Source organism: Vipera ursinii (genome assembly GCF_947247035.1).
Source record: "Vipera ursinii genome assembly, chromosome: 3".
NCBI lineage: Eukaryota > Metazoa > Chordata > Lepidosauria > Squamata > Viperidae > Vipera > Vipera ursinii.
The window spans coordinates 96,690,653-96,707,772 of NC_139516.1; the positions used below are offsets into that span (position 1 = coordinate 96,690,653).

General features: G+C 37.5%; 1 protein-coding gene across 1 annotated transcript in view; it reads right to left on the bottom strand.

Moving 5' to 3' along the window:
* Nucleotides 1–11,802: 11,802 nt before the first annotated feature.
* The window catches only part of CDC73 (cell division cycle 73), a 146,313-nt gene continuing 140,995 nt past the window's right edge, over nt 11,803–17,120 (bottom strand). Inside the window, exon 17 of the mRNA XM_083358897.1 lies at nt 11,803–13,436. Within this exon, the coding sequence (XP_083215023.1) occupies nt 13,400–13,436 (37 nt within the window). The 3' untranslated portion in view covers nt 11,803–13,399. The remainder of the gene's footprint in view (nt 13,437–17,120) is intronic.

The window sequence follows — 17,120 nt, forward strand, 5'->3', positions numbered from 1 at the left end:
AAGAATGAAAATAGCCTCTTATGAGGTAATGGTAATACAGATAGTCGCCAACTTATGACCAGTCCTTTAATGATTGTTTAAAGTTATGATGGCCTTGAAAAGTCTGCTTTATGGCGCATAAAGTACTTCCAGCCATTGGAAAATGTGCTGTGTCTCCATAGTCATGACTGAATTTTGGGTCCTTGACAACAGGCTTACACTTACAACTGGTTGCCAAGCACTCCACAATCATTTCAAAAAGATTTCCCCTCTTACTTCTTCTTCTTCCATCTTTAAATTTAGCAGAAATTTATAAAGTTTCTTAATCAACTTTTAATCTGTTTTTAGCAATATTTGATCAAATCCTGTCTGTTCTTTATAGAATCCCGTTGTTTTCTTATCTTTTTTCATGTCGTTTGAATTTGTAAATATGGCCACCATGCTAGATCAATACCTTGTCATTGTAAATCTTGTCTATCTTTCAGTTTTCCTTCATTATCCGAGATATATTTTCAAGTCATGACTTTGTCATAGTTAATTAAATTTGGGTAAGCAAAAGCTTCCATTGTTGAAAGCCATTCAGGAAACTTAATATAAATTTTCTTTTTTAGTCTTTCCCATTCTAAAAGAAGTGCATTCCTTATCAAATGTTTTTGAAAATATCTGTGTGTTTTATTCTTCCCATACCACAGAAAGGCATGCCAACCAATCTATAGGTCATGTCCCTCTAGATACTGTACAATAGTCTTTTATTTCTAAGAGTTATCCATTCTTTAAGCCATGTTAAAATAGCTGCTTGATAATATAGTCTCTAATCTGGGAGTCCAAATCCTCCACTATCTTTGGCTTCTTGTAATATTTTAACTTTAATTCATGCTTTTTTCCCTTGCCAGATAAATCTCAATATTGTTGCATTCAAGTCATCAAAAAAAGTTTTTCTCAATTTTACAGGAATCGTTTGGAATAAGAAGAGGGGGTTTTTTTGGTAAGATATTCATTTTCACTGTAGCTATTCTTCCCAATATTGACAGTTGGAGATTTTTCCAATTTTCCAAATCCAGTTTTATTTGTTTTAACAATCTTTCATAGTTATCTTTTAGTGTTGCACATCTTCCTGTTAAAAAGATTCCCAAGTACTTAACTTTTTTAACTATTTGCAGATTTGTCTTTTTTGTAAGTTGACTTTTCTGTTTATCTGTTAAGTTCTTTGTCAATACTTTAGTCTTTTCTCCATTTATTTTCAGACCTGCCACTTCTCCAAAGCTTTCTATTTTCTCCAACAATTTAGTGCTTGTTTCAAGCGGCTCCTCCAATATAAAAACCAAGTTGTCTGCAAAGGCTTGTAATTTATATTTTTCATCTTTTATCTCCAATCCTTTAATTTCTGTATCTTGTCTAATAATTCTACTCAATACTTCCTATGTTAATAGCAATCGGGATAATGGACATCCCTGTCTTGTACCTTTTTTAATGTTAAAATTTTCTGTATAGTCTCCATTTAGAATTATACTAGCAGTATGTTTATGGTAAATTGTTTGGATAGCATTTATCAATTTTTCCCCAGAATCCATTTCCACCAACTGCTAGAACATAATGTGTGTCTCTTGAAGGCAAATTACTGTATGTCCATTTTTAGTTTTTGTAATCATGTAAAAGTTTTTCTCCTTTTTGAAGAAGAGTTTAGTCCATTTATATTTATTGATAAGATCCCAGCCTCCTCCATCTCTTTCAATTATATGTAGGTCTCTTTCCAGAAATGCTCTGTGATTGTTGAAGAACTCCTATGCTTTAGGTGGTGTGTCCAATCTGTATCTTTTCATGTCCCAATAGATTAAGATCCCTTCTGGGATCAACCATCTAAAATTCACTCCTTTTTCAGCCAATTTCCTGGTTAAGAACTGGTATACTCTTTGAGCCTCTCTTATACTTCTAGGGATTTGTTTGAACACTATGATTTCTTTTTCTTTATATTTTAACAGTTCATCTCTTACTTTTCTCAGAATCTCATCTCTTATGGATCTTTTAAGAAATCTAATGTGCACTTCCCTAGGCACTTTATTTCTTCTAGCATAATTTGAATTGACTCTGTAGATATGATCCAATTCTCCTTCCATTTGTACTTTCCCAAATCCTAAAACATCTGCCAGCAACTCAGTTATCAAATATTGTATAGAAGATCCTTTTATATTCTATTATATTTTGGAATCTTAGAAAATATGATGCTTTTTCCATTTCTATCATTGCTAGCACCGTTTATTTGCATCAATTTTTCATTTTCATCTTTTAAGACTTCTAGTTTCTGGTCAACTTCAGCTGATTTATCTTCCATTTTTTGAATTCTTTGTTGATTATCTGTAATCATCTGTTTAAAATTTTCAATTTGGGAATCTATATTGTTAATTTTTTGATTCATTTTATCAAGGTCATTTTTCAACTTTATGGTTTTTCATCGAAGTTGCTGTCTGAGCTGCAATTGCTTGCAAAATTCCTTGAGTATCTTTCTTGAGGGTATCCGTCTTTTCTTGCTGAAGTAAAAGAAACAATGATAACATGGGCAAAGAACTTTGAATATCTTATAGATTTGGAAGACTGGCAAAAACTATGGGATAGAAATATTAAATTAACTAAAGCATGCCATATAAGGAAAACTTGTACAAAATGTTTTATAGATGGCATATGACACCAGTAAGATTAGCGAAAATGTTTAAAAATACTTCAAGTAATTGTTGGAAATGTAAACAAAGGCCAGGTACTTATTATCATATCTGGTAGACGTGTCCTAAAGCAAAAATGAAAACTTAACAACTGAAGAAGTATTAATCAAGAAAATTTTGTTCAAGGATTAAGTTTCCAGTACCATTTGTCCTAACTACCTGTCCATAAAGTTTATATCCCCAAACAAGTTATAGGAAACCACAATTGCCTCAAGCTACTACAACCATTCTTGGCTTCTTTGATGATTCTCAGACAACTTTGTTTTTCACATCATGATCTTATTTCTTTTCAGCTACTCCATCTCAGCTTCTTGATGTCTGAGTTACTGCAAATTTTAAAGGAGACTTCAGGGTTTCAATCTTAGTCAGTCTCAAGATGTTAACATTCTAGCAGAGTAAATACATGCAGGTCCTTGAGTGCTTAGCCATTTTGAAAGCTACAATCTTGATCATATTAAGCTCATTTAACTCCATTGATTTCAATGGCAAAGGTTAGAAGAAGTTCATCTTCTTAACTTATTAAAAGAAACTAACATATATCTCCAAAAGAGCAGTAAACTATGATGTGATTTATATTTTTAAATTCACACACAGCATTCAGCTGATGTTATTTTATATCAAGTTGCACTAAAAATAAATGGAAGAAATAAGGACTAACTGAAATGCAAGTTATTGAAAATGAACAGAGCAATGATTTTTCTGGCACTGCATTGTGATGTCTAAAATACAAGCAACTATAAGAGCTGCATTGTGCACCTTATGCTTCCATTTTTTTAAAAAAACACCTCTCCTTTTGATTGCTTTTTTTGAGCTTTTATTTTATATACTATTTTTATTACCATATTTTCCGGAGTATAAGATGACTCGGCGTATAAGACGACCCCCTACATTTCCTGTTAAATTTTAGGGTTTGGGCTATACTCGCCGTATAAGACTACACCTCTTCCAACGCACACCAAATAAAAATTAAAAAACATCAGATTTGATTTTAATATGGTAATTTTAATTCAAATGCTTAAGACATGCAGGTGCTTAGTAGGAAAACTGTCACCTATAAACATAAGGCTGTTTGTCATCAAACATGTAAACATAAAACAGTGCAAGTGGATTAAACTATAATAATAATAATAATAATAATAATAATAATAATAATAAGAAGAAGAAGAAGAAGAAGAAGAAGAAGAAGAAGAAGAAGAAGTTGGAGGTGACCTTGGAGGTCATCTAGTCCAACCCCCTGCTAAGGCAGGAAACCCTATACCATTTCAGACAAATGGCTGTCCAGTCTCTTCTTAAAAACTTCCAGTGTTGGAGCATTCACCACTTCTGAAGGCAGGTTGTTCCACTGGTTAATTGTTCTAACTGTCAGGAAGTTTCTCCTTAGTTCTAGGTTGCTTCTCTCCTTGATTAGTTTCCATCCATTACTTCTTGTCCTGCTTTCAGGTGCTTTGGAGAATAGCTTGACTCCCTCTTCTTTGTGGCAGCCCCTGATTCCAGCAACCATTCCCTATTTTCCTAATTCACTTTTTCACTTTTCCTAATTCACTCTAAAGCTTTCCCTGTGCAGAGCCTTAAGTAACACAAGCTGCCTGCAATTAGTGCAGGTTCGCATCCCACCAGGCTCAAGGTTGACTCAGCTTTCCATCCTTCCAAGGTAGGTAAAATGAGGACCCAGATTGTTAGGGGCAATAAGCTGACTTTGTAATAATGCTGCTTGGGGGGGGGGTGAAAGCCCTAATAAACAGGCATATACACAGAATGAAGGCTATTGCTAAGCACATTGATTTGTGCTTTAAATTGTAAGCCACCCTGAGTCTTCGGAGAAGGGCAGGATATAAATGGGATTTTTTAAAAAAAAGACCAAATGGGGGATCCGCTCCAGGTTTTCCAGCCAGCCCGCCCAGTTCCTGAGTCAAATGTGTCCTTAGAGCTAAGCCGCTGCTCTGGCTGCTGCCTTCCCCACCTGCCTTTCAAGTTGGAATATGGTACAGCTGCTCTTCAACTTTAGAAGGAAAGACACCCAGACCTCAGCCTGTAAAATATCACAGACTGCAGCTTCTTCTCCAATTGGTCCCGCTTTCCCTGCACAGACTAAATGGGAGATCCGCTCCAGGTTTTCCAGCCAACCCTGTCCCTAAATTTTCAGCACCCAGCGTATAAGACGACCCCTGACTTTTGAGAAGATTTTCATGGGTTAAAAAGTAGTCTTATACGCCGGAAACTACGGTATATTGTTTAATTCACTGCTTTAATACAACTGTCAGTGGCTTCACAGTAGCCACTCTAGAAATTGTGCAGATGCACAATATATATATGTGTGTGTGTATACATATACATATACATATACATATACATATACACATACATACATACATACATACATACATACATACATATATATATGTTTAAGTATTTTTCAAGGCTTTTTGAATGGACCTTCAAAAAGCCTTGACAAATACTTAAACATACATTTGCCGTGCCTTCCAGCTAATAAAAGAGAGAAAGAACCCGTGGCTCAGGAAGTTAAAACACTGCCTGATATATAATCAGCCCAGGTTCAAATCTCAGATAAAGGGTATGACTAACTGATGAGAACATAAAGAGTTCGAAATGATCATCTTAGCCTCCCAAATTCTTTATTAGCAATTTGAATAATTTGCACACACACACACACACACATATATATATATATACCCTTCTAAAGGTGTAGTTCTACGTGGGGAAAAACCCGAATAACCAAAGATGCACATACGAACACCCACGAAAACCTCATGTGGTAGTGGCTGTTTGTTCCTCTTTTTTAAACTGCCAGAGGGGGTGTGTTCTGTGCTTCTCCCAGAAGAAGGAAGCTGAAGCCAGCAGCCTGAGGATGACGGATGGGATATATGTGTGTGTGTGTGTGTGTGTGTGTGTGTGTGTGTAGTCACACCAGACAGTTCATATATTTGTGTAAATTACTAACAAAGAATTAAAGGGAAACTGAGATGCATTTCTGACTCTTTAGTCTTCATCAGTCAGCTATACCCTTCTGAGATTCGAACCTGGGCTGATTGCATATTAGGTAGTGTTATTTACCTCTTGAGCCACAGGGTCTCTCTCGCTCTGTTAGCTTTCTGCAAGGGAAGATATGTGTCAAATGTTAACTATTTAGATTACCTTGCTAGGCCCCAAACATGGGGCAAATCTTTATTTCCTGTTTTCAGCCTATCTTGAAGGCCATCAAACAGGCTGTAGTCACACCAGACAGTTCATATATTTGTGTAAATTACTAACAAAGAATTAAAGGGAAACTGAGATGCATTTCTGACTCTTTAGTCTTCATCAGTCAGCTATACCCTTCTGAGATTCGAACCTGGGCTGATTGCATATTAGGCAGTGTTATTTACCTCTTGAGCCACAGGGTCTCTCTCGCTCTGTTAGCTTTCTGCAAGGGAAGATATGTGTCAAATGTTAACTATTTAGATTACCTTACCTTTAATTCTTTGTTAGTAATTTACACAAATATCTGAACTGTCCGGTGTGACTACAGCCTGTTCGATGGCCTTCAAGATAGGCTGAAAACAGGAAATAAAGATTTGCCCCATGTTTGGGGCCTAGCAAGGTAATCTAAATAGTTAACATTTGACATATAAAAGCAAGTCAAGGCTTTTAGCTGATAGAAAAATAGCAATAAAAATGAAGTCTTGCAATCACATTTTGTCTTTGATTAATTTTTCTTCCATTTATGGATTAAAATATTATTTGAACTAATTTGTAATCATTATTTTGATGAATCTAAACTACTATATCACGGAACTATTGCTTCACAAACAGTTGCTTTTTACCCATATTGATTGTTCCCTGTATATATGTTCTATTACAATTTCTTTACAAATTGTTAAAGGAGAAAAACCAACATTACAAAATATGTCCATAAGATTCACTTCTGCTTCTGTTTCTTGCTACTTTAGGAGTAACATTGTCTTTTGTAGGAAATAGCCACAGGAAGTGGGGGGGATCACAACTGATGACTGTAATTTTTAATGAAATCTGCAGTGTTCATTATAAGGGTATTTGAATAGCCAGAATTTGACATCTACCAAATCTGATTTACATGGTATATTGCACCATTGACAATTGCCGCCAGCATGCTAGGTGAACTTTAACCTGCTAGGCCAACAATTCCTCCAACCGGGGGTATTTAATTTTTCATGAACACATTGCCTTAATAAAGTGCCTGGCATTAGTTATAGCTTCTGAATTAAAATGAGCACAGCCCCACAGCATTAAATTTTAAAATCAGCATTTAAGCCATTAATTTTACCCAGCTTCTGTTTTGTGTGTAGAGAGTTAGTAAGTACTAGCAAGTGGAGGCATATTTCACTGGGCAGGAGCTTGAGAAGCTATACAGTAAAATTTGGTTGTCCGTTGCCACAAAAAACAATCTGTGTTTTATGCATTGATTGAACTGAAAACAAATATCAAAGACAAAATGGCTATTTGCGTGAACTGACAATGACATATTCTTGATCCTACACCTGTAACTCTTAATTCCTTATGGATTTGTAGCTATATATACAGTATATATATGTTAAATGTTTGTTAAGAATTCAGAATACACTTGCTTAGTCCCAGACACGGGACAAATCTTATTTCCTGTTTCAGCCTAGCCCAAGGCCATCTACAGGCAGTAGCCACAGTAGTGGCAGCTCATATTTGTATAAATTTTTTTTGGCTTGCTAACAAAGCATAAAGGGAGACCAATCTGATCATTTCAAACTTGTTTGTTCTCATCAGTCAGCCATACTCTTCTGAGATTCAAACCTGGGCCGACTGCATCTTAAGCAGTTGTTTTAACCCCTAGGCCACAGGCTTTCTCTCTCTCTCTCTCTCTGTTAGCTGAGAAGCAAGGAAGATATGTGTTAAATGTTTGTTAAGCATTCAGAATACACTTGCTTAGTCCCAGACACGGGACAAATCTTATTTCCTGTTTCAGCCGATTCAGGTTTGAATCTCAAGGGTATGGCTGACTGATGAGAAAAATAAGTTTGAAATGATCATATCGGTTTCCCTTTATTCTTTGTTAGCAAGCCAAAAACAAATTTACACACACACACACACACACACACACACACACACACACACACAATGAAAATAAAAACAGGTACCTAGACTCAAAGATTTCTTTACAAATGGAGATAAATGCTGTTTGGGGACTAGAGTGCTTGAGTGTTGAGGTCAACTGATTATATGTCATCAAGTCAGCATCACCTTAGTGACCACATATATTAGTATCTCCATGATGATCGATTTCTAATCTGGTCCTTCAGGTCTTTCAACAGAAGCTCAACTAGAGCTTAAGATAAGTTACAGAAATCTTCCCAAACTGTGCAAAGAAATATTGCTTGACTCATATACAGGGAATCCTCAAGTTACAATGGTAATTTGGGATTGGGATTGAGGTCACTAAGCAATGATGTCACAAAGCATGTCAATGAGATCTCATCACCTAACAATGACAATTCCAGCAGTCCCAATTGCTATGACTATTTATTTGTGAAATGTATTTGCCACCTATCTCGCCCTGGGGTTACCCTAGGCAGCTTACAATAATAAAAAAGGAACAAAAATGAAGTATGTAAACAAAAAATAATAGACAAAGGAACACAATGAGAATAATACATCAATATGATAAGCAAAGAGATGGATGGATGGAGAGCAATGATTGGATGGGCGAGGTTGAATCTACCATCAATCTAGCAGCCAGATCCAGCATGGAATTCCTACCTCTGATCCCCAAGACTGGCAGAGCCAGGTCTTTAGGTTCTTGTAGAATCCCAATATGCTACATTTTACCATTTTACATAATCTCAAGATGCACACTTGCATTTTTGTGCAGCATTGAGTTGGGTGCACATTTTGTTACATACTTTTTTGGTGATGGTCTTTTCTTCATCCCTTCTTTATAGGTAGTGGAAGCCACCATTGATCTCGCCTGATCTTGCTGAGGCAAATTTAATGTGACCTATGTGTTCTACTAAAATGATCTAAATTTATGTATTTCTGTATAGAAATTATTCATTTACATTGACTACATAATGAGGTCTTTCAGGTAATCTCTGAAATATCCACAAAGCTGAATTCCATAGCACACCATGGAGCACCTTTTTTTTCCCTTTCACTCTTGTGGAATGTAGGAAAGAAATTTTGTAGAGAAAATTGTGTCCTGACTGTCGATCAGCTAGATAACTTTCCAAAAAGCAGAACAGAATGGAAACAAAACTGGTATGATGGAGAAGTTAGCAAAGCGAAAGCCAAATTTTATTTTTAAAAAATGAGACTTGGGACTATGGAGAAAAACACAGGCAGAGACTTGGAAAATTACTGTTTCAATCTAAGTTTACCCATATCTCCAAATTCTAGTCATCTGATTCCCAGTGGGGAATTTCAGTTTGCCTTATGCTTCTGAGTGCTCATAGACACACCAATATATCAGATGATCACAAGGGGAAAGCAGAAACAAACACTAACTTATTAAACAGAAAAAAGATGTTTCCTATGGTCATTGCTGGGCAAGAGTTAAAAAAAGAATTCCAGAAATCATGTTTTTGTTTTCCCCACCTTAATTTTTACAGAATGTTGAACCATACAGAGATCTCTGTGAGAATCAGTTGCATCCTACCACTTATAATAAATGTAACAAAATCAATGTGTAAAATTCTAGTGCAATATTAAACATGGAATTAAGATTGGAAAGAAAATTTGCCCTGATCTTAACTACTGATAGTTGTATTGACCTGGAAAGTTAACACAACTCAGGTGGCTAGAAAGGCCCAACAGAGGCTTCACTTTCTTAGGGTCTTGCGGAAGAACAGGGTAGAACAACAGCTAATGACCCTCTTTTACCGGTCTACTATAGAGAGCGTCCTCTCGTATGGTATTGTGGTTTGGTATGCTGGTCTGACAGCCGCGGAGAGTATTACAGAGGGTAGTGAGCACAGCACAAGACATTGTGGGCTGTTCCCTGACACCACTGGATGACATCGCCAGGGCTCGTTGCCTTGGAAGAGTGAGGAAGATTCTCAGGGATGACTCATGCCCTGGACGGTATCTCTTTACTCTCCTACCATCCGGTAGGAGATATAGGAATATAGCCAGCCGTACCAACAGGCTGAAAAATAGCTTTTATCCGTGGGCTGTTAGGCTTTTAAATGGGACATAATCTTATGCAGAATTGACTTGGGAGGCCGGTGTGTGGTGTAGTTGGTTCACATAGTGTGGTGGGATGGAGGGTTTGTTGTCACTGTGTGTTGGGGGAAGAGAGCACGGGGGGGAGGCTCAGCTAATCTCAATGTACACATGTTGTACTTTGACAATAAAGGTTTATTATTATTTATTTATTATTATTATCAATCTGTAAGCTGAGATTTAAAAAAAAGGCTTTGTTGGATGGAATCTTTAAGCCATTGATAGTCATATTAGAATTTCAAATATTTTTAAATTGGAGGGGATGAGTGGGATCTTTATGGGTTTATATGAAGAAAAGGCTTCAGTGTGGATTTTGTGTATACAACTACAATTTGTCCTTTCATATTTTTTGCCTTTTGAACCAGCATCAGAAAAGCATCCATTATTATTGGGAATTCCTGTGCATTGTACAAAATGAAAAGAAACTGTTGTATGGAAATACTAAGGGTCTGGGTTTGGCTTGGGGCCCTGATGGAGGTGCTTCACACTGGAGGTGGCTGGCAGAGTAAAAGTGCATACCACTTGTGCACTTGCTTCTTAGTTCTACTTAATTCTTGTCTATTTTAATGTTTCCAATGGGTTTATATTTGTCTTTATTGTATTGTAAGCTGCCCAGAGTCGCTTTGGATAGTGAGATGGGCAGCATATAAATTTAATAATGAATAGTTAAAATGAATTCCCCAACCTGAACTCCTATATATGTTTTTAAGTGCAAATGATGAGAATGGCAGTCAAACCCATCTAGAAGATAGCTGATAATTGATTGCTCTTGTATACTATCAGCTTATAGAATATGGGCCAAGTCTGTTATTGCCTTAGATCAATGGAAATTGTGTTCCAAGACATGGCCACCTCGATCAAAAAACATTCGTGTGTACATGGAACATTTTGCACATCTCTCCTTCAAATCCTCATCAAGTTTACTTTTTGATAATTGTAAAATTTAAATAAAATTTTTGTCTTTTATGATCAAAATAATGCATTTTAAACTTGCTTTAGTGTGGCCTAAGAATGGAGCTACTTCAATCCCTTAGCTCAGTACTACTTTTTCTGCTACCTTCTCATCTTAGAAGCAGCTTTCATATATGCACCTGCTGAAATATTATTATAGATGCATTCGCTGTGGTGGTGTAGTGGTTAGAATGCAGTCAGGGGTTTGACCTCAGTTTCTGACTAGGGGCAGCCAGATGTCTCTAATAAATTCATACAGTATAAAGGTTTCTAGTTATCAGAGTCAGACCAAGCTTGAATTATAATGTCTCTCTTTAAGTATAATAATTAATTGAGCTATGCTATCACCTCATCTTTTAATACTGATTCCTATGTGCTTATTACAGGGCTTTGCACTTGGTTAGTTTTGAATAGAGACTTACGAGTTACAGCTATCACTTCTTTCTCAAAAACAATGAGATTAAATGATTTGTGTGTGTACAGCTTGCCCTATTCATTCTGATCATAAGTTACAGAAGTAGAAGTGATTCTTAGATGGATCTGCCTTTCCAATGAAGTAACCCACTACTTCACATGATAAACTCCAATAACACTCTGAAAAATAAGATCTTTAAACTATGGTCTTTTGAATTTCTATCCACAGGAGTGACAGTTTTTCAAATAACAGTTCTATAAAATGTTAAAACCATCAAATTATAGTTTTTTCCACATTTGTATAAAATTTACCATGTACAAACAACTGCTTTTACTGGCAAGAGCAATTTTAGTTGTTCATAGTGCTAAATGAAAGTGCTGGAAGATTGAATATTAAATTTGATTTCTGAAGCCCTTTTTTATTTTGAAGACATGTTGCATTCCTGTTTTAGTCCACCTAGCTGGTCATTTTCTTTCAAAAATACTATTACTGTGGATTCTCATAACAGAAAAGTCTTCCTGAAAAGCTGAAAACTTTTATTCTTGCCGTAACTACAATAAAATTGAAATCACAGTCTCATTGTACCAGAAATAAATATGAAAAGAATTCAAAGTATCCTAAAATCATTAGGAGGAAATTTAAAAAGTTCACATTCCAATAGGAAATGTTACATGATAAACCATTTAGAGAATGATCTAAAACAAAACTAAAAAAAGAATATATAGAATATTTTACTTTAGTCAGATGCTCAGCATAAAAACATGGTTCTGGATTCAACCCCACCCCGAACCCCAAATTATTTCATCCCCCCAAAACAATTAGGTTAATTCTGTCTGTGCACTGGTATGCAGCATTCAGCAACTATATTATAAAATACAAACACAGAGAAATAACATCTCCTTGCTCTCTTGTGCTCCTTTCTTGATCAAGTAAAACATGTTCTTTGGTTATTGATTTTTTAATGGAAATGCTGAGCAGTCATTATTGTAACTGGTGAGAATCTACATTTTCCCAGCAATTGAGATATTACATTGAGCAGGATCCTGCCTTATAATCAGATTTACAAACTGAGAAGAAAAGTTCCTGCTGCATCTCCTTTTTACACCAATGCTAAGTCTGGAAAAACATGTTGATAATGATTGGGTGTACAGTAAAATGTGCCAAATCTGGTTTTCATATAGTTAAAATAATGTAGTAATACCAATGGTAAAACTACATTTAACTTCTGGGATTAGAAGAATAGATTTTGCCAATTCTGATTTTTAAACATCCCAGTTGACTCAAATTTAATATATGTCAAGCAAGAACATCCGATGCCTTGAAGTTCTTTGAAGTACTGCATTTGTTGGAACCATGACAATATATTTGTGTATACAACATTTCATATATGCTTCAATATGGGTCATCATAAGAAGACACAATTTTAAAAGAAATATTTGCATGGAAAATGTTGCACTTCAAATGTATTCATAATGACTCTTTTTACAGTTTTGGTAAATTATCATCATAAGAAAAAAGTTTTCTTTTTCTCCCTTTTTTCAAAGACAGAAAGAATATACAATACATATACAGGTTGACAATCTGATTAAGCTAAAGCAATCTTCACTTAGCTCAGTTCCTAGAGTTCTTTAGACTAGAAGATAATACCAATCAAAACAAAATGTCTTTCACAAATGAAACAATAAATCAAAGAACCAAGAACTATGCTTAGAAGCGAAGTAGTTTAGAACATCCATCTCTATTTCTATACATACATACACACATAAGTTTATAACCTTCCATGAAAATCAACCTATATTCTATTGAACAAAAAAGTAATTGTAAAGTTTGCTAATTTAACAAAATGGGAAAGAAACAGCTGCTATCAAAATATACAATTTGAATTGCAGGCTAAAAGGCTTATGTTATTAAAAATAGTTGTAAGCAAAGTCCTTTGCTTGTTATAGAGAAGAAATGTTGGCCTTTCATTGTAATATGGTGATCCAACAATGTCTTATAAAAGGTTGAATTATAACTTCTTCTTTATCTGTAATAATGTTCTTCACAAATGCTGACAGAGATTTTTTTTTCCTTTCTGGATCACAATAGTTTTCAAAATGAAATGGCAGTCAAAAATTCAGAATCTCAAGTGGGATTTATGCTTGACCATATACCTGCAACACGAAGGGGAGAAAATCCATATTACCAGAGCTGGTATCTACAGAAATTTGCAAATTGAGGCACAAATTCTCAAAAGATAAAAATGATATATACAATTCAAAACACAACAATTCAATTAAAATGATAAAATCAAGAAAGTATATCCATTTGTGTGAGGAAAGAAGAATTATAATTACATTTAGGTATCATCCGTTCTGAAAACCAGATTGGTATAGTAATTAGGCATTAGGCTAGAAGCCAAAAAGAGTGTAAATTCTAGTCCCTTCTTAGGCACAGAACCAGCTGGGTGACTGGTAACCTAGTACCAGTCACTTTATAAAGGCAAAGCGCTTCTGAAAAACCTTGCCAAGAAAATGGTAGGGATTTACCCAAGTCTCTGAGAATCAAAAATATATCAATCATTCTACTTGCTTCTAATGCTTCTTAGCATATTGTCTAGAAATATTTTGTTGAACTTTCTAAAACAGAAGACTTTTGTTTCCCAACAAATTTATTATTAATTTCTATTTAACTTAATAACTTTTATTATTTTTAATGGCAATCTGAAACCATTGATAAAGAAGACAGATAAGATGAATTGTAATAGTAGTTTAACAGATCTATTTATTTAATAATATATGTACAGTTCTTCAACCAAAAAATCTCAAAGCAGATAATGTGTTTAAAGTGCATATTTTAAGACAGGCATTGTTCAGAGCTTGGAAGAAGTATAGACATAAGTTAGACTGTAAGATACCATTGTGGGCAATTCCAAAACACGCAATAGAAAACATAAATGTTGGTTTCAAACATGATGTGACTACGTATAAGGAGATTTTAAGCTTGTAAAGAAGTGTATGGTGTTTAAAATCGTATAACCTCTTGCGAGATGAGAAGATTGTTCAAACCTGGTTTCAACATACTCAGTTACGGGCCAGGTGGAAAGAAGATCAGAAAATTGGTTTTGCAATGACTGATGAAAATTTGATAAAGCAAATTAGAAATCAGGGTCCAGCATATATCAAACGGACATATCTTGCATTGATAGAAATTGACTCAGAAACAGAACTTGTTAAAGATTGTATGATAAAATGGGCCCAGAATATCCAAGAAGTTATTACAATGGACACGTGGGAAAAGATCTGGGTAAGGAACGTAAAATTTACACAAGCTCAAAATCTAAGAGAGAACTTTTATAAAATGTTTTATAGATGGCATTTAGATCCTAAAAAGCTTGCAAGTATGTATCCGAATTATCAGCCAAAATGCTGGAGGTGTGGTGGCGAAGATGCAACATATTTTCATATATGGTGGACCTGTAAAAAGGTCAAGGCTTTTTGGATAAAAATTTGGTGGAATATGCAGAAGATCTTCAAGCAAAGGATAAAGTTTTGTCCGCAATTCTTTTTGTTGGGTATAATTGCAGATGCTACTGTTGTGGACACTAAGTTGATGTTGAATTTAATCACAGCAGCAAGACTTTTAATAGGTCAATATTGGAAGAAGGAGGAACTGCCGACTGTAGAAGAATGGACTTTAAAGGTTTCTGACCTGGCAGAAATGGCAAAGATTTCGGCTTATTTGAAAGATCATTCGCAAGAACGTTATATTATGGAGTGGAAAAAATGGATTGAATATATCCAGAACAAATATGGGACTAAAAAGTTTCATTTAGCATTTGAATAAGTCTTCCTTTCTATTTTCTTTTTTTTTCTTTCTATATGAAATATTAGTATTGCTTGTAGTTATATGAGCTAGAGAGTGATAGATTTAAGAATTTATTGTTGGTAGCATATGGATGCTTATGATTGTTCTTTGTTTTTATACCCTGTACTTAGCTCTGGGAAGTCGGGGGGGGGGGGGGAGAGGGGGGAAAGGGAGGGAGGGATAGGTAGGGGAGGGGGAGGGGGGATTGTTAAAGATAAAATGTATTTTTATCTTTTATCCGTGATTTGGTCGAGTGTGAGCAGGCGGACCTGGCCTGCATCACGGAGACTTGGTTGGGCCCAGAGGGCGGTATTCCTCTGGCTGATATTTGCCCACCAGGTTTCCGGGTGCTACACCGGCCTCGGGCTCAGGGTAGGGGTGGGGGAGTGGCTGTTGTTATGAGGGAGACCTTAGGTCCGCGGGAGGCCACCGTTCCCCAGATAGTCGGATGTGAGTCTCTCTTTTTGAGATGCGGCCCTGGTGCGCAGTTGGGCTTGCTGCTGGTGTACCTTTCGCCTAGTCACGCAGCAGCAGCCCTGCCTGAGCTCCTCGATGTCCTCTCTGGGTTGGTGATTGAGTTCCTGAAACTTATAGTTTTGGGGGACTTTAATCTACCATCTCTGGGAGGATCATCTGAGTTGGCTCGGGAGTTCATGGCTTCCATGACGGCCATGGACCTGACGCAAGTAATTTCAGGACCGACTCATGAGGGAGGCCACATCCTTGACCTAGTTTTCTTATCTGGTCGGTGGTTAGATGATCTTGGTGGGGGCTCTCCAATTATTACACCCCTGTCATGGACCGATCATCATCTCCTGCGGCTGGTCTTCCGTTTTGCTACCCCCCGCCGTGGGTGTGTGGAACCAGTTAGATGGTACTGCCCCAGACGCTTAATGGATCCCGAGAGGTTCCAGGAAGCGCTGGGGTCCCCACCTGCCTCCCCCACTCACAGCTCGGCAGATGCCTTAGTGGAAGCCTGGGAAAGGGCAGCCACTGAGGCTCTTGACCGAGTTGTACCCTTGCGGCCCCTGACCCGATGCAGATCCCGTCGAGCTCCATGGTTCTCCGCGGAGCTCCGGGAGATGAAGCGTCGGAGACGGGGCCTAGAGAGCGGTTGGAGGTCCAGCCGATCCGAATCCGACCGATTGCGACTAAGAACCTACATTATGTCTTATCTCGCTGCAATAAGGGTGGCGAGGTCTAATCACTTCGCTACCCTTGTCGGGTCCGCAGATAATCGCCCGGCCGCTCTGTTTAGGGTGACTCGCTCCCTCCTTAATCAGGAGGTGAGGGAGGAACCCTTGCAGGGTCGTGCCGAGGAGTTTAATAATTATCTGTCGGACAAAATCGCTCGGATTCGGACCGGTCTGGACTCTGACTGGGCAGAGTCTGGCGATCAGGACACGGGCGGTCTTGTCGATATCACCTGGGAGGAGTTTGATTCTGTGACTCCGGAGGAAGTGGACAGGATTATGGGGAGACTGAGCTCCACCACATGTTTATTGGACCCGTGCCCTTCCTGGCTGGTTTATGCAGCCCGGGAGAGGACACGCAGCTGGTTCCAAGCAGTTATATCAGCTTCTTTGAGTGAGGGTAGCTTCCCTGCCGTCTTGAAAGAGGCGGTGGTGAGGCCTCTCCTCAAGAAGCCTGCCTTGGACCCAGCTGTATTGAACAACTTTCGTCCTGTCTCCAACCTTCGCTTTCTTGCGAAGGTTGTTGAGAGTGTGGTGGCGCACCAGCTCCCTTTGGTCCTGGATGAAGCGGATTATCTAGACCCGTACCAATCGGGTTTCAGGCCCGGGTACAGCACGGAGACGGCATTGGTCGCGCTGGTGAATGATCTCTGGAGGGCTCGGGACAGGGATCATTCCTCTGTTCTAGTCCTATTAGACCTCTCAGCGGCTTTCGATACCATTGACCATGGTATCCTGCTGCGGCGTCTCAGGGGATTGGGAGTGGGAGGCATGGTCTTACAGTGGTTCTCCTCCTAT